Source organism: Tursiops truncatus, chromosome 5 (assembly GCF_011762595.2).
Source record: "Tursiops truncatus isolate mTurTru1 chromosome 5, mTurTru1.mat.Y, whole genome shotgun sequence".
In the NCBI taxonomy this organism is placed as follows: Eukaryota; Metazoa; Chordata; class Mammalia; order Artiodactyla; family Delphinidae; genus Tursiops; species Tursiops truncatus.
This window is the reverse complement of record NC_047038.1, coordinates 92,341,802-92,362,166: the sequence shown is the minus strand read 5'-3', so window position 1 is coordinate 92,362,166 and position 20,365 is coordinate 92,341,802. Positions and strand designations below refer to the sequence as shown.

At 44.2% G+C, this 20,365-nt stretch overlaps 1 protein-coding gene and 1 long non-coding RNA gene across 11 annotated transcripts in view; one reads left to right on the top strand and one right to left on the bottom strand.

Annotated features, from left to right (window-relative positions):
- Window positions 1-20,365, bottom strand: part of SEPTIN11 (septin 11) — a 96,864-nt gene that overhangs the window by 7,742 nt on the left and 68,757 nt on the right. For 4 of the 10 annotated variants that reach the window (XR_004526702.2, XM_033857149.2, XM_019932756.3 and 1 more), the window contains exons 6-9: window positions 19,081-19,177; window positions 17,690-17,858; window positions 10,754-10,886; window positions 7,892-8,079 (exon numbers count right to left, since the gene is read on the bottom strand). Coding sequence is in view for 6 of the 10 variants with exons in the window: in XM_033857149.2 (XP_033713040.1) it covers window positions 7,892-8,079; window positions 10,754-10,886; window positions 17,690-17,858; window positions 19,081-19,177 (587 nt within the window). In the remaining 4 variants the exon portion in view is untranslated. Of the gene's footprint in view, window positions 1-236; window positions 4,411-7,891; window positions 8,080-10,753; window positions 10,887-17,689; window positions 17,859-19,080; window positions 19,178-20,365 lie in introns of those variants that run through there. The other 6 variants (XM_073805372.1, XM_019932755.3, XM_073805373.1 and 3 more) reach the window with 3 other exon arrangements.
- Window positions 1-20,365, top strand: part of LOC141278801 (uncharacterized) — a 23,757-nt gene extending 3,392 nt beyond the window's left edge. The window contains exon 3 of the long non-coding RNA XR_012332076.1: window positions 7,546-20,365. This is a non-coding gene — a long non-coding RNA (uncharacterized lncRNA). The remainder of the gene's footprint in view (window positions 1-7,545) is intronic.

The following is a 20,365-nucleotide window of genomic DNA, read 5'->3' as shown; positions in this document are numbered from 1 at the left end:
TCAAGCCCAGCTGGGGGGGTGAGCTGCAGCGCCAGCACTGGAGGCCGGGGAAGAAGAGGACGCCTCGGCTGGGGCAGTGGGGCGCTAGTCAGGGTGGAAGGGGACGGGAGTCAGGGAGAAAGGGTGGCAGAGACAGTAATATGACGTACAGGACATCACGTGGCAAGCATCTTGGAGGAGCTGGTGCTGCCCAGATGGTAGCATTTGAAGTCCAGACAAGGCAGGAAAACACGAGACTCTTTCATCCCTATTTCTTTTATCCAATATTATAAGCACGTGTACATTTGCATGTCAAACAGTGACTAAAAAGAACTCACAAAAGGGCACACAATGTTTGGGTAAAAATATATTTTCCCCCACTTTATGTCTTGGCACTAGTGATATATGCATAGATTACCTGTCCGCCACTCTCCTACCTTAACAGACACCAAATTACCAAGCAAGTTTGCTAAGTGATTACTTTCATACTTGAAAAAATGATATGCTTCACATTAATACAATTATTTTAGTTTTTTAAAAAAGACAAGTGTCTAACATGCAGTTTACATATATGACAATTCTGCATTAACACTGAAAGTAGATTACATAACAGTTTTAAAAACACATTGGTTATTTTCAAACAGCAAAATGACAATGATCTACAACTACAGTTTAAGGCATATCAGCATATTTTAAAATTAAGAAATAGACAAAGTTCTAATGCTGTTCACAGCTTAATCTTCAACTTATTTTAAAAATTCCCTTCATACCTACATACAATCTAGACTTTGTACGTCATCATTTCCCCTAAAGAGTCATCACACATGTATCCTGTCAATGGAACCGAGACTTCTGGAAGCTGAGACTTGACAACTTCAGACACTTGCAAATGGGAAAGCAAAGGGATCTGAATGGACAGTTTTGGTAGGACCACACAGAGACAGTATGACATGGGTTGGTAACAGCTGAAAAACCCGATTCAACAGTTTGTATATGAAACACTTATGGATATGTCAAGAAAGTGAGGAAACCGAGTCTTTGTGAGGTGCACAAGATATGAAGTGTTACTGCTGGTGAGATCACAAAGCAGAGGAGGAAGGTGAGTAACCTGTGCCCAGCATTTTGTTAAATGTTCCCCTGGTTGAGGTGACCTTTCTGGACAAAACCTTGACCAATTAATAAAGAGCCTTAAGTTGGGAAAACATAGTCTCTAAACTGCCAGTAAATTCTCCTAAGTGCTTTTCCATCACATCCTACCGCACTTAACAACTGTTACGGGCATCTAAAGTCCAGAAGAAGCAAAAAGATGGTCATTATGGTTGAACAAAAGATGTGGGGAGAGGCCAGCAAGAGCTCACCAAAAAAAAAAAAAAAGGTGCTCCCTGCCAGTAGTTAGCACAAGGGAAAGACCATTAAACCAAGATCACCAAAAATTAAGCAATCATAAAGGGAGCCTAGCATAAAAAAAAATTTTCCTCTTGCTTTTTCTCTAGTGGAAGGTAGTAGTTTCTCATTCTAACTTTACTTACACAGTCAGAACCAAGGACCCTCTGGGAATTCCCTGGCAGTCCAGTGGTTAGGACTTCACGCTCTCACTGCCGAGGACACAGGTTCAGTCCCTGGTCAGGGAACTAATATCCCACAAGCCGCACGGTGCAGTCAAAAAACAAAAAACACCAAACCAAAACAAAAAACCTAGAAAAAAAAATGAAACACTAAAAACCAAAAAAAAAAAAAAACAAACCAAGGACCCTCTAATATCCAATGAACCCACAATGCTGTGTAGAACAGACTGGGGTTAGTAATTTCTGACTTGCAAGGATATCAAGGAAAAGTCAAATCTCTGTGTTTCTTGTAAAAAAGATATAAATGTGAGCCATTTAAAATATATTTAGGTTTTCTGTTTGTTTGTTTTTTAAAAAAACAAAGACTCCTCAAACCAATACCTCCCTACCCCCCTCCAGGGAAAAAAAAATCCATCTATCCCATTTGTTTCTCTAATTTTAAAAAGTCAAAAAGGTCTCAAAGGTTTTTTACTGCCGTACTTACATGCAAAGGCGAAAGCACATCCAATTAGATTTGAGGGTATCATTTATTCCGTGCAGAGCCAAGGACTACTGTGAAAAAAGGCACAGATACAGAAAGAAGAGAGGGCAGCAATAACAAACCAAACAGGGCCAGGGAGCAGGGGCAGAAAAAAGTTCAGGAGCAATGCATTTTTTAAAAAAGCTTTGATATGTTTTCTTTGACTTTTTATTCCCTGACTCTCCACATGATTTATTTTTCTGTGAAAAATTTAATGGGAAAAGAAAAATCAATCCAATCAATCAACAATCTTGGAATCAAAAAGTCAGCTGGATGCCTTTCGTGGCTAGGCTCACTTTAAAAAGGCTTTAGTGATGCACGTAAAATGAAAATTTTAAAGTGATGCATTTTTAGAATTTAGAAGTGTATTTACTGTTACAAGGCATGAAAATGCTCACACAAGCAATGGCTGGAACAAGCATACAACACAAGTATTCAAGCTTCTGTCTGGTGCACAGCATCTGAGCAAACTCGGCCCATGGTTAGAATCAGCATGCTGCCTGATAGCCAGCTTCAGACTAGAATCATTAAAAAAGCAAAAGCAAAAACAAAAACATTGGTCCAGTAGCTCCTAAACCTGTCTTTATATCACTATTGCTGCTTCTGGTTTGCAGTTTGTATCCCAGCTTAGTTTCAGCTTCCATGAAACTGATTTCTTACTTTGCCTAATTAAGCCTAAATCAGTTCATGGACGACCATTCCTTCTGTCCCATAATAGTGTGGTTGAGGATAAAGAGAAGGGGAAAAAGTCTTCATTGGAATCAACTAGAGACTTATTAAAAAAAAAAAAGTGTGTGTAAGTGTGTGTGTATTCTATCCTATTTGATTAATGTATGACTAGTGAAGGCCAAAAGGAAAATGCAGAGGTGAAGTATCAGGTTCGTGAGAAATGTTATTCTTTCAAGTAAGAAACAGGAGACTACGGAGTTAGAGAGAAAGCTGCGAGTATCTTGTTATTAGAGGGGGAAAAAATCAAGGAAATGAAAGGATAAGCCTCAAAAAGGAAAAGTACAGAAAAGAAATTAGATATGCCCTTTTCCATACAAATTTGGCATGTAGTCTATGTCCTGCCATATGGTTGAGTCCTAACCCTTGTTGATGGGGCACTGGGGCCTTAAACGCAAAGAGCAGGTAGAGCTAGTCTTCGTGAAGGAAAAGGTGAGGACATTCCTTCAAGACAAGTGGATTTGAAACACCAGCTGTTCTATCCCATCATGCCTTTACTGCAAATATCATAAAGAGACTATGCAAGGAAACTGGATGTGAAGCTGAATTTCTGCTTTCTTGACTTGTGGGTTTATATTATGTTCCTTCCCATTTCTACCTTAAGTTGACAAGGCCTCCTCAAACTTGTGCTGCAGATGATACAGTTTATAACAGATTTTCTATTTTAAATATTGCTGGAAAATTTCTCCTCATAATTATTGAAAACTGTATTAGAAGCACTCGATACCCTGGAATCAGTCATTAGGCCCTCCTCTCTCAGCCTACTGAGAGCAGATTTAGGTGTGTTTATGAAAAGACTGGATCTTGTAAGTAGTAGGCAGGTTGTGGAAAGCCCGTCATCCTTAGTAGAAGATTCTTCTACTAAACAAGGTTGTATGATCTGTGAGAGGGCCATGGTTGCCCTGATACAAGGGAACAGACTCATCATTTTCTTATTACAACCCCACTTGGCCAGGATTCGAGACACAGGGGTTCAGACACATTTTTAAAGCCATAAGAGGAGACAGTCAGTCTGAACAGACCCACAACCCAGGCCAAATGATGCTGTTATAGTAATAAAAAAAATCCACGCAAGGGTAAAAGTCAGGTAAAGCTTACCCACCGTTCTGCCTACATACAAAGCTACCTTGGTTCGGGGCAGGTGTGGAAAAGAGACAGAGGGAGTTCAGGGCCTTTTGCGTCATGGAGACGAATAATCAAGGAGAGCAAGTTGTCATGGCTATTCAGGTTTATAGTCAGCTGCTGAGGCGGTGAAAAGTTTTCCTGTCAGACGTACATGTAGCAATTTAGCCTCCTTCCCTTGGTCCAAAGCAACATAAAAGTAACAGAACAGGCATGCTTCCTGCTGCCACGCTGAACAGGCATAAAAGGCAAATCATTTGCTTTCCAGAAACAAAGTCCGGCTGCACACAGCTTTTGCTGTTATCCCCTTGTTCTATCATTTTCCACCACCAAACAACATTCAGCAAAATGAGTTAATCGTTATATGGTGTCTGGGAAAGGGAAAAAAATAAAAATAAAACAAAATAAAAGGACACAGATGGCAGAGATACAATATTACTGCAAAAGCAGGTGAATGCGGACCATCCTTGGCTTGCCAGGCTTTATGTGAAGCTTGCACTGCAAGTTAAAAAACAAAACAAAAAAGTTAGAAATAATAATAAATTAAAAGAAGGAAAATTAGGAGTGCCAGCACCAGCATTTGGTGATGGTGAATGCTCATGCAATGATTATGGAACTGACAGAAATTAAAACCAAAAATTTGAGTAAGCTATTCTACATGACAAGCAAAAGCAAAATTTTAATATTGAATTAAAGAACACGTGGTTAGTTTCCATTTGCAGGTAATTCAGAATTCATGAGTGACTTCTTGAAACCACTACATGTTCTAGTGAAAGGATTTGCTGTTTGACTTTCATCTTCTCAGATAACACAAAACCATTATCTGTTAGATTTGGGTATCACATCGGTACTGAATATACAATAAATGTCTTTCAACAATTAACTTGGGGATTGGAATATAGTGGATGGAGGACATGCTATTAAGCTACTTGGGAGGGAAAAAAAAAAAAAGGACAATCATTATATGGTTACAGCTAAAGCAATGCCCGGAGCCTTCCCCCTCCTAGGTATAAAGCAATGCCAAGTCCAAGATTCACATGTCTAATTTGAGGCAAGTCCAAAACATGCAACTTCATTCCTTAGGAAGAATCAAAATATTATTTTAAAAAAGAAAAGATGAGTGGATGATTGTGTAAACTATAGTTATCAGATGCCAGGTACCGTTTTAAAATGATAGATTTTTAAAACTTTGTTTTTGGAATGGATTCATCTTAACCAACAAACTGCTGGCTGGCAACTGTGCAAAGTTTTCAGAAAAGATGAACACTGAACAACTACCAAACAACTTACCCTCAGGCACTCCCACCACTGAGGTGTAGCCGCAAACAAGGAAAGTGACTTGGTGGCCAGAGATGGCAGGAAGCGGGGGTCCAGCTAATGGTAGTGCCAGGGTTAGTTCTACCTTGTCTGCAATCTTAGGAAATGTTATATGCTCTCATGCCACTAACAGGTCAAGGAGAAGTACAAAGCCTTACCTACGTTAAAGAGGGAGCGTGTCATTAGAATAGAAAAAAACGGAATTTAAAACTATTAGAAAAACGAAGTGAAGCTCTGAGGTGGAAGCATGGCAGGTGAATCAATACGCATCTCTTTTTAAACTCTCTCCCTGGAGCAGCTCCTAAGCGACAAGTGTGATGACTCCAGCCTCTCCTCCAGCTACACGAGGAGGAAAGAGCCTCGCATTTATTTTCCAAGTACTGTTCTGGTTACCCTGACTACTGTCTGTCTGTGGTCCTCTCTAACCAAAACTCTCCACTGGCAGCAAGGGAAGTGATTTTTTTTTTTTTTAAACTTTGACACTTCAGGCCTCCAACTGGCAACTGCTTTCACTGTTCAAATGGGAAAGTGTGGAAAAGCTTAAGAACATAGAAGTTACCGAAAAGTACGCGCCCTCGTCAGGCACAAAATCTGGTGACTACTGCTCACCAAATAAAGTCTAATTCCATTAATAATAAATGAGAATGTATAAATAAGGCTAAAATAGAATTCGCACACACTTCACATAAACGTGAAATGAATTATACACTGCTAAGGCCCAAGGCTGGGAAGAAAATAACCTAAAATGTTCTATAGGAAAAGGAAAACCTCCTTGCACGGAGAAGTCCGTTATTAGGTACTTTTTAAAATGGAGGCACAATACTGGTCAGCTCTCGGAATTTTTATTGCTTAAAGGCACATCCAGTACACATGAAATATCCTTGGAACATTGCTGGTCTTCTATAAACATTTTAAGTTCTGAAACATGTACCTTTACGCACTTTAGTGCTTCAGGGTAAGAAAAACTCGACTTTGGGTTTCCTAAACCATGAGTCAGCAGCTTTTTCCTGTTTCATTCATGCCTATAGATGTGTGTACACACACACACACACACACACACACACACACACACACACACACACTCCACCTGTTTTTATCCTGGGTTAGTTTGGATCAACAAGGAATGATGCCAGATGGCTTTCGTTTTGTCTTCCCCGGAAGAGTCACTAATCTCTGAATCTGCATGGGGAACGTCACCATTAGTGACCGATGCCCTCCCAACATGTGTAGCTACAAAGTGCTTTCTTGAACTGGATTATAATCTAGGCAGTCGTTACTCTCAGAATTAATCCAGCATAACTAAATTTTCGGCCCCTGGAGTCCTTTGACCACGTGGGTCTGTACCAACCCCATTTAACTCACAGCTCACCTATACCAACTTTCTATTGCTTAGAAAATCTGCTGGCTCCCCTGCTCTCTTCATACATTTCCTGCTGGCTCAAAGCTTGGAAAGTCAAGGTCTGCAAAGCAGAATTTCAAACTTTCTCTGCACGTCACTGTAGCAGTGCATTTTGGTTTCTACCACAGGAAACGTAACAAGATTCCTCAGGGACAAGTCTGCACGTTCACTCAGATTAAGTGAACACCACTATGGAGCTCACTCCCCCGGGATAGGACTCGATTACTGTGCAGGCTCAATCCTATCTGCCATATATGTCTAAGAATGTAATTCTTTGCTTACTCCAGTACCAACATTTTGTTTACTTAGTTGTCAGCCTTTGCCCTAGAACCTTAGCAATGGATGAAGAGCAGGAATCCTGAAACACGCCCTCAGAGGACCACACCTTAAACAGACAAAGCAGGGTGGCATCCATGGGCTCACCACCCAGCTAGCACTAAGGTTTCTTCAAAGGTATCTTACTGACCACTGTGCTTACTGTCAAACCAATAGTAATTGTCATAAAATGGCACCCTCTAGTCTTTCAGGTGATTTGATGTAAAGCTTCAAATCACAGCAGAATTTCAAGGCAGGCCCACATCTCCCACTGGATTCAGGCCGCTGCTCTTGGGGTGTCATAGGAAGCGACAACTCAAAAGCAGAATCTGACCCTTTGGCACATTAAATCAAGGCCATATTTAAAAAAAATTTTGTGCGGGTACAGGTGTGTCTTGAGAATTGGTGGAGGTGTCTTAACGGGCATTTTGATCCCATTTTCACAATAAAACGATTCATCGTCTTGTGGAATTTAGAGGGAAAACTAGTGGCCACTAGGAGTTCTTCCAAATCTTTCATTTTGGGAACAAGACTTTCAACGACTGGCTTCTTAAGCCTTACAACGGAGAATAGAAAAATAATTCTAACAATCGTAATTTTAGGATGCCCTTTATCAAGAGCCATGAGGATTGTCTCCAGAGAGTAGTGAAGAGAAACGCACTGTCTTCTCAAGAGTCCTAGTGTTGGTGCAGAAGATACTACTGGAGATGACAGGTTACTCCAGTCCTGATTGCTTGATCGTGTGGTCAAGTTTTATAAATTAGTGTCTGTGTACCCTTTAGAAATACTTTAAAAACCTTTGTCGTCTCCCCTGCACTGTAGAGAAAATTCTTGCTTTTATCTTTCTGGTAATAGGCCAGTTTCCAGTCTGTAAATGGGAAAAGTAGAGACATGCAAGAGGAATAAATTGTTAGAGGGCCCCGCTGCATGGGGGTGACACCTGCTTACTTTTTCTTATCCTTGTCTTTCTTGGTTTGCTGGGCCCCAGACTGCTGGGCCTGGGACTGTAGCAACTGAGCTGCCGCCTTCTTCTTCTGGAAATTGTTCACCTCCTCCTCCAGTTCCTTCTTCTTGTCTTCCACTTTCTTCTTCTCTTCTTGGTGTGTCCGCTTTAGGAGGTCGAACTTCTCGTGGAGCTGGAGAGAAGAGGAGGAAGACGAGCTTGGTGGAGGGAATGGTACGCTTACTGGCGTAAGGCTACCTGGATCCGTTCAGAAGCAGAACGTGTGTGTGCCGCTGCCCGTGCTTTAGTTACACGACTGAGGTACCGTCTGGTGCTGAGCCAGGCCGAGGTGGTGAAAAGCACCCCTTGGAGCCCTACACACTGTTGAAACTTGGACCCCTTAGCACTAAGGGGAACCTCTGTGCACTTTTTCTGATAATAAAATACGTGTTCATTGTAAAAAGCATAAAGAAGAAAATAAAAATTATCCATGCTCCTAATAAGAAACTCACCCTAGTGGTAAGAAAAGTTCTGTACTTCTGGTCCTTTTTTGAAAAGTATAATCTATATTTACTTAGAGACTTACACAGTGACTACAGATATATGTACCCATACTATTCAAATAAGAAGAGTATGTGGAGAAATTTCGGGCACTTGACAAACTGAATTTAGAAAATTATCACAATGCAGAAACAAAAACTGGAAGGGGGCTTCCCTGGTGGCACAGTGGTTAAGAATCCACCTGCCAATGCAGGGGACACGGGTTCGAGTCCTGGTCCGGAAAGATCCCACATGCCGCGGAGCAACTAAGCCCGTGCGCCACAACTACTGAGCCTGTGCTCTAGAGCCCACGAGCCACAACTACTGAGCCCGCACACCTAGAGCCCGTGCGCCACAACTACTGAGCCTGCACTCTAGAGCCCGTGCTCCGCAACAAGAGAAGCCACTGCAAGGAGAAGCCCACACACCGCAACGAAGAGTAGCCCCTGCTAGCCACAACTAGAGAAAGCCCGCGCACAGCAACAAAGACCCAACGCAGCCAAAAATAAATAAATAAATTTATATTAAAAAAAAACTGGGAGGGAGGGAGGGGAAAATCCTTACTATTTAGATAATTCTAGAATTTTTACCTAGCATTCAACTTGATACTTAAAGCCAACAGCAAATAAGGCTCAACTTTCCTTTCTCTGCAGCAAAACTAGGGTGAGTACTTAGCTATTTAAATAACCTCTAAGTTTCTTATTATCTACCATCAAAGGCAAACCTATTTCTTGCTCTCATTGGGGTGACTGTTACAGCAGAAATCCATGGGGCCTGATTCCAATTGATGTTTGCTCAGATAAACTCTTATAAATTGTAATGAGCCTCAGTTTATCTTTTTTTTTTTTTAATTTCTGGCCACGCTGCACAGCATGTGGGATCTTAGTTCCCTGATCAGGGATTGAACCCGTGCCCCCTTGCAGTGGAAGTGCAGATTCTTAACCACTGGACCACCAGGGAAGTCCCTCAGTTTATCTCTTAACAGGGTAAAATGAGTAATATTCATTGAGCTATATCAGCTAAAGAATTAATTGGGTCATTTTAAAATCTGAAGAGAATTGACTTTTTAATTCTGAACTCTGCTAAAACTGTATCTTATTATAATGAAAATATTACTTAAAATGAGATCAAATTACTACTCATCATAATGTGAAATAATCTGTACATCTGAAAATACTCATTGTTATTTCACTTTATTCTATGCACACGTTTAGCCGTGTATTTAGGGTATTACATATAAGAAACAAATATAAGTAAAAAGGATGCATTTACATTTAATCAAGTGACCTTAAAAGTTTCCACACTTCATTAATCTAATGGCAACTAAATTAAGTTCTTGGTTTAATTTAAATAATGGGTACCTTATAATGAAATATACATTCATCTGTGCAGTTTTAGGCAGATTTTGTGTGCTTAAAATATTTTAAAGTGATAATTTGTGTGTCTCTGTGCTTAATTATTAGAAACAACTTTGTTCCATATCAAAAGTGATACACCGGGCTTCCCTGGTGGCGTAGTGGTTGAAAGTCCGCCTGCCGAGGCAGGGGACACGGGTTCGTGCCCAGGTCTGGGAGGATCCCACATGCCGCGGAGCGGCTGGGCCCGTGAGCCATGGCCGCTGAGCCTGCGCGTCCGGAGCCTGTACTCCGCAACGGGAGAGGCCACAACAGTGAGAGGCCCACGTACCGCAAAAAAAAAAAAAAAAAAGTGATACACCAAAAACTATACTTTGTGTTTCAAGAAACTTCTCAAAATAAAACTTAAATAATCAATAAACACTTCTTTAGAAATAAAAAAGGAATCCAAGGTAACCTCTAGGATGCAGCTACCCTGGGCTGGGCGCGGGGAACTAGAGTCAGCGGGACACTGGAGCCGGGGTGTGCATCCCAGAGGGAAGTCAGAGCACAGACATGGCAGACGGAGCCCGTCCCCCATCAGACAGGGGCGAAGGGCCCCCCACTGTTTAGCTCACTGAGTTGACTGGTAGACTGAGACAATAATGGTCCCAGAATTGCAAATCTTATGTTTCATCACTTGTAAATTGATGAAATATGGAGTTACAAGGAATGTGGGATCAGGTCTGGAAACCTAAGTTCTAGCTTTAGTCTTGGCTTTGCTACTAACTAGGTATGTGACTGCATAAATAACTTAAGCTTTACGACACTCAGTGTTACCATCTGTGAAATGGGGATAAGACTGGCTGCCCTACTCTTCGTACCAGGTTAGTTAGGCCCCTCGTGTGACAGAACATATGTAGCAAGTGCTTAAAGCAGCACGAAGGCCTGTCTTGTCTGTATCTCCCCCGGATGCAAGGACAGGTGGCTTACCTCTTTCTCTGCCTCCTTAAGTTCAGCTTCTTTCTCCTTCACTCTCATGACAAACATCTGTCTCATTTCTTCTTCTTTCTTCTGAAGTTCTCCCAGAAATTCATTCCTTTTTGCTTCATATGTCTCCTGAAGACTATTCAAAAGCCACAAACCAAGGACAGTGTCATGAAGTTGCATGATAAGAAATTTCAGTCCAGACAATTCCTACCCAGCCACTTCCTCAAAATAAATAAGGCTGCCAACTCACCAGGTTCAAGGACACACAAAATGGCATCATCTTTCTTTTTAGTTATGTGGCGATCAGAAAGACAAGCACATCAGGAACCAGAGATGCGGCCGTAAGTACAGGGTAGCACTAATGGGATGTCTCTTACTGGCCAAGCTGTATGCTACAGACATTCACACAGGGGAAGCCTGGGCTGGCCAGAATCTCCCAGTTCAGCACCACGTAGATACAGAAGACGTGATTTAGAATTTTAGAAGATGGAGGGGGTGTAGAGAGAGAAATGCATCGGCACTGGAGCCAGACAGATCCACCAGGGTTGGTTTGGGGTTCACAGCAATTTACTGACTGATCTTCGGAAGGGCACGGCCTCTCAGCCTCAGTGTTCTCTGAATATAGTGCCTTCCGGGGCCCATGATTTTGGGAGGTAAATGTGGGCAGAGCGAGTAAAGCATTTGAGACAACATCGGTGCTTAATAAATGTTACCCCCGCACTTGTCTTCCTCCAGCCCCCAATTTAGAAAACAGACTCAGTGAACCATCTAAAGAGACAATAGTGTATCTCAAGGTATTACAGAAAATTGCTGCTCTTCAAGTGGTATTAACAATTGTAAATAGAGCAGGGAGGAGTTTGATTTTTATTTTAAACCTTATCCTCCCCCTGACTGTCTACAGAACTTGGGGCCCAATATTTTAAAGCAAAGGCCATCACTCAGTTTTACCTCCAAGTCAGAAGAGATATATTTACAGAAAAATCACCTTTGGTAACACAACTTAGAAAAAAAACAGACACCCACACCCACACTTACACAAACAGAGATACATTTGCCGGTAATTGCTATCTCTCTCTCTCCCTTGCAGTTTCCCTAGAACAAGGGTTGTTACAGTTACACAAGTCTGCAGCAGGATTATCCACTTTTACCCAGGGACCAAATTCATCCAAAGTGCTGATTCCAAAATGAAGAGCGCGTGTGGGTGAGCCCAGGCTCCATGAAGAGCCACCCCGGCATTCACACTTGTCCATGTAGAAGGAGAAGGACATTCAGGTGGTGGAGGGGCGTGTGCATGTGGATATACGTTTATACAGAGCAGCATACTTACAAAATGCATTAATTAGGATTGTTTATACTTCTATAATCAATGCTCTTATTGGTTGCTGAACAATCAGTTCTCCTGCCCTCAAGAGTGTCAACACTGCCTGGGTAATGGACAATTACGAGTTTGGAGTTTCTGGAGGTATATCTGGCTTTCACATTATCTTAGGAGACAAAAGCAAGTTTGGCCGACATTAGTGTTGGCTAATATTAATAGCAATATTTGGACTTGAAATTTAAGCTATAGAGAAATGCACGGATAATGAAACTATAAAATAATTCATGAGTTTGATTTTGCTTGTTAGCTTCTAATAAACTCTTTGTCACTATCATTTGTGTCAGAATGGCCAAAGGCAGAAGATGACTTGTCCCTGCTATGAAATTTTTGGGGAACCCAGTTTTTGTTGATTTTAAGATAATGAATCCATCTTCCGCTTCTTTCTTAACAAGCAGTGGAACACCTAGTAGAGAAACACTACCAAGAAACATGACCCAAAGTGTGTTCCAGAGATCGCTAGTTTCAAGAAATCTTCAAAAGTGGGGTTCCCAAGCCAAAAGAACGAAAGGAAAATGCAATGTGTGACCTCCCTTTAGGAGAGCCACAGCGCACGGTGGCTCCCAAGACCTGCAGCACGTCAGGGTCGCCTGGGCGTGTTTTCCTGGACTTTTCTGAGCACAGTTTCCTAACTCCACTCCTGGAGCTGCTGACGCAGGATGTCAGGCGAAGGCAAAAGTAATCTGTATTTTTAAAACGCTTCCAGGTGACTTGATGTAACTAGTCTGCCAACCACTGCTTGTCTTAAGTGCTCTGAAAAGTCCCTCAATTAAAAAAAAAAAACAAAACCTGTTTAAGTTGATTCACTTAGAACCAAATTTGTTTAATTGTGGAAACTTCTGTTAAGTGACCCACAGAGAGAAGGTCCTTTAGGTAATGCTACTGGAATTCTGAGACCCCTCAGCGTGACTCGACCTGATCCAGTCCCAACCACAACCTAGCTTAGGCTCCAGTTTCTGGAGATCCATTTTCAAACTATGGGTCATGACCCAATCAAGGGTTTTAACCAGTATGTTAAAAGAAAAAGTTTAGAGAACAGGATAGAAGAAACCAGAATGCAGTGCAAACTCTAAGAGCAGGTATCACTTCACGATATGTGTATATTGGATCACGATGTAGAACACATGTGATAGTGAAGGTTGCAGCCCAAAGCTGGAAAGCGCATGTTCTAGAGAAAGGTTAAGGAGCAATGTTGCCACCAGCCAGATGGCCTCAACACACGCTGCTTATTAGATGGCTGCATCCGGGGACAGGAACCAGCTTTGCAACTCTGACACTGGAACTCATAAGCAACGTATGAGAAAGAAATCATAAACCCTCCACTCCAAGGAGTGACCTGCAGTAGGTTTCTTAGCAAGGCAGTCACAGATCCTACTCCCTGGGCACCTGCAGAAATCATGTGAGTGAGAGACACCAGACACCCTCCCCTATGCTTCCAGTCAGTGAAAACCAGTCCAGAAGGAACTGCATCTATAGTACCCTCTCAGATACCTAAAGTGATGATACCTTTTGCAATTTCTAGCTCTTCCAACTTAATTTTTAATTGTAGTTATTAACACCCTTTTCCAAGTGAGAAGTGAACAATTTTTTCATGAGGGTTTGGGCTGGTTTGAGGCTTTTATCTTCTCATTCTCTTCTAACAGCTTTTGGGAGGGGCAGGCTTTGCTCATGGAGGTCAAGGGAAGGGAAAATGAGCACTGACACTCCAGTTCATCGTGCACTCCGGTAATTCACGTAGCACAGCTGTCTCCCTGTTACGTCTCCCGGACCACCCAGTGGGGGGCAGGCCAGAGCACCGCACGCCACCGGGGTTTACGGAGGAACTTACACACGCAAATGTGTTATCCTTACAACAGCGCAGTGAGGTAGCTATTATTATCACCTCCCATTTTATACATGGAGAAACTCGGACACAGAGGGGCTTCCTAACCTGTGCAGGTCACACAGTGAAGAAGTGACAGAGCCGGGATTTTCAGCTGGGCCACCTAGCTCAGGTGGGAGCCCCACCTCCCAAGGCTGGGGAAGTGAGGCCTCCATGCTCCTAAAAATGAATGGTCTCATGGGCCTGAAACCTTTGTGATTTCTTGAGAGAGGGGCAGTAAAGGAGCACTTTTTGTGACCTGACAGGCAGAGTCAAGGAGAAGGTGGTGCTTTGAGGTGAGGATGGAGTGTTAGGAAGAGGGCGGTGGCATCTCAGGAGACAAGCAGCAGCGACAAGACCCATCCCCGCCCCCATCTTCCCCCAATGCCAGCCGCAAAGGGGCCAGGGTCTGGGGGACCTGGGTCCAGCGAAGGCATGGGCGCTCTGGCTGGGGTGAGGCATGAGCTCTGAGGCTGCAGGGCAGCAGGTGGGAAAGATGCGCACAAGAAAAAGCAGGTTGACGCCTGGACATATACACGTGTAGGGACAGAGAGAAAGATTCTACCGCAAGACAAGAGAGACACGGGCAGGTTGAAGGAAAGCACCAGGGACAGGTTCAGCTTTTGTGCCCGGGACGGACTTCCAAGGCTTAAATGCGGCCTGTTTCTGTGCTCGCCCAGCTTCTGGTTTGGTTTCACACGGTGTCATATATTCAGGGGAGCTCCCGCTTAACGGGCCTCGGCTGTAGAGGCCACTCTCTGCTTTATAAACACATGGTATAAACACAAGTGGCACCCAGAGGGCAAGTGGTGGGCACAGGGTGCCCAGAGGGGAGGACGGACTTCCCTGTACACCCGTGAAGGGATCCTCTATCTACTTTGAGAATATAAAAGCCTTGAGTCCTCCACTGATAACTCCTCCAAGCTCACCCTAAATTCACAGGGGAAAAAAGTCTTCTATGAGCATCTAGGCATGATGACTTTGAAATGGGAAATCCCTTAAATTAACTGTGGCTTTTGCTTTTCCTTAACTGTGTCATCATTCACGCAGTTCCCCTCCTGCGCCCTCAGTGTCAGGCTCACAGGAAGTGCTGGGGAGGCTGGAAACTCCTCCAAGGGAGAGGCTGGGCCCTTTGTAAAGCAGTGGTTTCCAAGGAGAGGAAGACCAAGTTTATTTCACCTTGCTATCTGCCAAGACGTGTGACTCAAAGCCAACTTTCATGTTCCAAATGATCCTGCCTACACCAAGAGGGCCACCTGAGGTTGACTGAGTGGGTTTCTAAGAGGAGAAACTATTTCCAGGGTTCCCAGAAACTGAGACGAGTGTTTATTTTTAGAAGGTCTACTTTTCTCTGTTTCTTATTTTCTTATACAGGGAAAAGAGTAAAGGCCTTGGTTTTATATATATATTTATATATAACATATTTACATTTACAAAATATATTTTATATAAAATATATTTCCCTCCTTTTCATCCTCAGAAAGGAACCCTCAGGCCAGTAGAAAAGGAACCAAATGGGGAGGGGGATACGTGTGAATAAAGCACATTCTCTACAAGTCAGGCCTCAGCGACGTCCACCACGGGTCCTGAAGCCCCTGGGGTCCTTGCAGGACAGGCTGGACCCACCCAGCAACCCTCCTCCTGGCGGTAGCTACCCTGGCCTTGCAGGAGAAACTGTAACTCAAACGCAGAGACACAGGCAGCAGCAGGAAATCCTCACCAGCCCTGGTTCCCGGAAACCAGGAACCCCAGTTGGTCGAGATGGTGGAAGGTTAGTGAAGGGGCCTGCATCACAGACTCCAAATTCCGGAGCTGAAAAAAACACAGCTGTGCTGAATGGGTCTTAACATTTGGGGAGGTAAATTACCTCTCACAGACTTAAGAAACAGTCACATGCATTCTAACTTCTGCAGGCAGCTCAGGGCTCCAAGAGATGATCTAGGCCAGGGGCTGGCCAATTACAGCCCGAGGGCAAACTCTGGCCCTGCCTGTTTTTGTAAATACGTTTTTATTGGAACACAGCCACTCCTGTTCCTTCACGTTAGGGTCTCTGGCTGCTTTCACACTACAAGGGTGGGGTTGAATCACTGGGACAGAGACTACATGGTCCACAGAGCCTAGAGCATTTCCTCTGTGGCACATTCTAGAAAAAGTTCTCCTACTAGATCTGACTGTCCCCTGATCTAGCCCAGCTCCTCGTTTTACAGATGAAGAACCTGAGGCCCAGACAGGTTAAGGAGTTGGGTAGTAGCAGGGTTAAGACTTGAACCCACACTGCTGCCCCTTCACCCTTCAACATCGCCTGGGTTTGAACGAGGGCGGAGGGCACATGGGTTCCATTTTTACTGTGGTTCCTTTCGTTTCATCTCTATGCATGGGTGAAAAAAAAAACAAAACTCTATGAAAAAATAAAGATAGTCTCTGCCACACAAAAACCATTTTCCTCAGAGATTGTGTAGGGGCTATTTTTTGGTCAATGCATTTCAAAGTTCAATCCCCTAAACTTGTGTATACAAAAGGGCATCCTCTACCCAGCCTCAGAAAGCACATTTCACGTGAATGAAGAGGGCCAATTTTACAAGCCCCTAGAGCAGGACTAAATGATGCAAACTTAGCTAGAAGCTAACTTTTTGGTTAGAAGCCCTCTGTCTGGGGTCTCCATTTGTTCTCACCAAATACATTCCACAGGAACACTTCACTGGGAGACCAGTCCAGACTTCACCAAACTAAAGAGATTCCAAGAAAATAACCTCCCTGCCGCTGCAATGGCAGCTCAGATCCAGCGGAGGGAGTCCACTGACACTGCACACAGGCTGCCTCAGGCACCGTGGCCAGCCGCTCCTAGACATTTGAGTGGGAGTCCAGGCCAGCCACAAAAGAGGAGGAAAACAGTCTTCTCCAAGGAGCCGTGGCCCCCGATCAGTACAGGCGCCAAGCACAGACACACCTCACCTCACCTCAACTCAGATCCCCGTGAAGCAATCCTGTCCTGTACCAGGTGGCGGCAAACCTTCCTCTGACCGTTCACCAAGCCTGGAGTGGCCCTGGCACTCTGCCCCCACCAACCCTTCCCCACCACTGGGCTCTAACAGGGCCTGGCCCTTGCAGGGCCACTAATTCTACATTAACTTCGATATTCTCCCCTTCACGTTTTGCCTCTTCCTCTCAGTCCATCAGCGGTGTGGGAAAATACATAGCAAATGTTCTGTAAGTTGTTGCCTTCAGTACTCATTCGTGTTGTTAGAATTGTACTGGTTCACTGGAACCTAGTAAGAGCACGTCAGAAAGTAGGAGACATGGCAAGTTAAACCTATTTGGCAAAAATGAACGGGACAAACTGTAGTGAGCCCCCACACCTTTGTAAATGCCTGGACCAGGTTCTGTGCCTCTGTGAGTATAACAGTTAAGAACAGAGGTTCAAAACTCAGACCTGTCACTTCCTCCTTGGGCAGGCTGTTTACACGTGCAGTGCCTTCATTTCCTCATCTGTAAAATGAGGATGCAATAATGACATCAGCTACATCGGGTACTCTAGATGATACAAATAAAGCGGTTATCGCAACGCCTGGCGATCCGTGCTATGAATCTGCCCCCGCCAGGTCCCTCCACCACCCATCTCTCAATCCAACAAGCATTTCTGTGATGCACCAGCGCGCCACTCACACCGCTGCCTGGGGGGCCTGACTGCCAGGTGCCCACATACCTGAAGGGCTTGCTGTCAGGGTCGGTGTCCTTGAACCCCATCTCTTCGAGCTTACAGCGCCGATACAGCTCATAATGGCGGGTGTGAGTCTGTTCTCGCAAGTCTTCCATGTTCACACGGATCAGCATCTCCCGAAGTTTCACAAAATCACAGTGGTTTTCATTCTCAACTGCAGGAGATGGGGAAGAGAGCGGGGAGGGCTCTCAGCAGCGATGTCACGAAAATCTGAAGTGATCTTTCTAAGACGTAGTTACCATTGCCCCTGAAATCTCGGAGGCTTCAAGGTCACCCGAAGATCCTTCACTGGATCCTCCTTACACCCCTACAGAGACAGGATTTCTGACAGCAGGGACCATGATTGATGATGAGGGTGGCTGCTGAGGGCGGGGCACCGTGGGAGGAGCTTTGCCAATACTGTCTTGACTCCTGGTAGCAGTTCTGCCTAGCAGGATTCCCAGATGCAGAGCGTGGCTTTGATGAGCAGGTTGACCTCCCAGACAGAGGCAGCAGAGTCTATATTCAGACCCCGTCACCTCTGGCTCCAAAGCCAGGCCGATTTCTACCCCTCCGTGCTGTCGGGACCTGTACAAGGCAGTGTTTATGTATCATCTCCTTTAATTTTATCAACAACACTATAAAGCAAGTTTTTCTATTGTAGAGAATTTGGGAAGATTGATAAAAACCATAATTTTCCTACAGATCTCAAAGGTACTGTGCTTTCTCATGTCTCACAGATTTATTGCCTTTACTCAGAACAAAGGAAACGGAGGACTGATATATCATAAGCCAATGAGGGAACTTTCTGCAGCCACCCTACTTAATCCATAGCATTGGACGTCCCTCCTTCACAACACACAAGGGTTGGTAATAGAATCTGAGACCTTGCCCATCAAAGTGACATAGGAAATGTCTTCAGGTTAGAGATTGTGGTCATGTCCCACAACAATTATAGGTCCCTTGTTCTCAGATATTTACTGAGAAGACAATTTCCAAAAAAAAAAAAAAAACCAAGAAGACAATTTTTCCAGAGATAATGGAGAAACAAGTATCCTCTTGTTCGCAAGAAGCTTTCTGCAGCTTTTCTTATTCTTTGCTGATGAAGAACTCATTCAAACTCCCAGGGAAGATCTCTCTTCCAGCAGGAATTTATACGAAATTCCCCACACAACCCAGCATTCTTGGGAGGCTGCCTCATCGGCACTAGGGCTCTGCAACCACTTCTCTCCATTGCTTCCCAGCCTCCCTGCTTCTTTCTGGCCTCCAAGACTGCCAGGTGTAAAACCCTGCCACCCCCTTCCACCTGCCCACATCAAGGACCCACCCAAACCCCGCGGGGACAGCCACCCTGGGGGTGACACACGAGGAAGCCCTTCCCCGCGATGCGCACGTACCCTGCACCACACCCCAGGGGTACTGCCTGGCCTTTGCCATCTTGTTGCCAATCTTCACCTCCTCGGTGCTGCCGACCACTGCGAAAGGGAGGTGGACCTGCCAGCAACACAGGACAGAGAGCGGTTATCCTCCCCGTGCTGCAAACACGTGCTCTCCTCCGCTTCCACACGCCCCCTCCCCCCGCAGGCCTCTGCTCAGGGCAAGAGAAGGCGAGGGAGGGCAGAAGAGCGAGGGGCTCAACAGTTCAGTGGGATTGGGCTTCGTGTATCCGACCCCCCTACAACCAGATGCCAAGTATCTGACATGAGCTGGACTCGGGGAAACTAGGAGTCTTTGCGATTCTATGGTAAGCGTGGGACGTCCGCTGCCTGAGACTAGCCACTGGTCTATGTGGTTATTGAGCACTTGAAAGGAGGCTTGTAAAATGAAGAAAATTTAAATTTTATTTACTTTTAATTAAGTTACATTTAAAGGGAAGCAGTGTGAAATATTTTTCCATTAATTATCACTTTATTGTTTTGGTAGGACTGCATTTCACTTTGCTTCAAACTCAGATCTTCTTAAAAAAAAGAACCAGTTTTGTTAACGTAGATGCAAACATGAAGGAAAATTATCTTTTTGGTACTTACTTCACATTGAAAAACTTTGAAATATGTTAGCAGTAAGTTAGGTATGCATCCAAGATGGGATGTATGTAATTATAAACTATACATTGGGGGAATTCCCTGGCAGTCCAGTGGTTAGAACTCGACACTCACTGCCAGCGACTGGATTAAATCCCTGGCTGGGGAACTAAGATCCCACAAGTCACGTGGTATGACAAAAAAAGAATACACACACACATACACACAGAGGACTTCAAAGCCCTGCTATGGAAACATCTCATTAATAATTTTTATATTGGTTACATGTTGAAATGATATTTTTGATATACTGGGTTAAATAAGGTCTTAAAATTAATTTTATGTTTCTTTTTACTTTTTAAAAATGTGGCTACTGGGACTTCCCTGGTGGCTCAGCGGTTGAGCTGCCTGCCAATGCAGGGAACACGGGTTCGAGCCCTGGTCTGGGAAGACCCCACATGCCGCGAAGCGACTGGGCCCGTGAGCCACAACTACTGAGCCTGCGTGTCCAGAGCCTGTGCTCCACAACGAGAGAGGCCGCGGTAGTGAGAAGCCCGCGCACTGCGATGAAGAGCGGACCCGCTCGCCGCAACTAGAGGAAGCCCTCGCACAGAAACGAAGACCCAACACAGCCAAAAATAAATAAATAAATAAATTTATT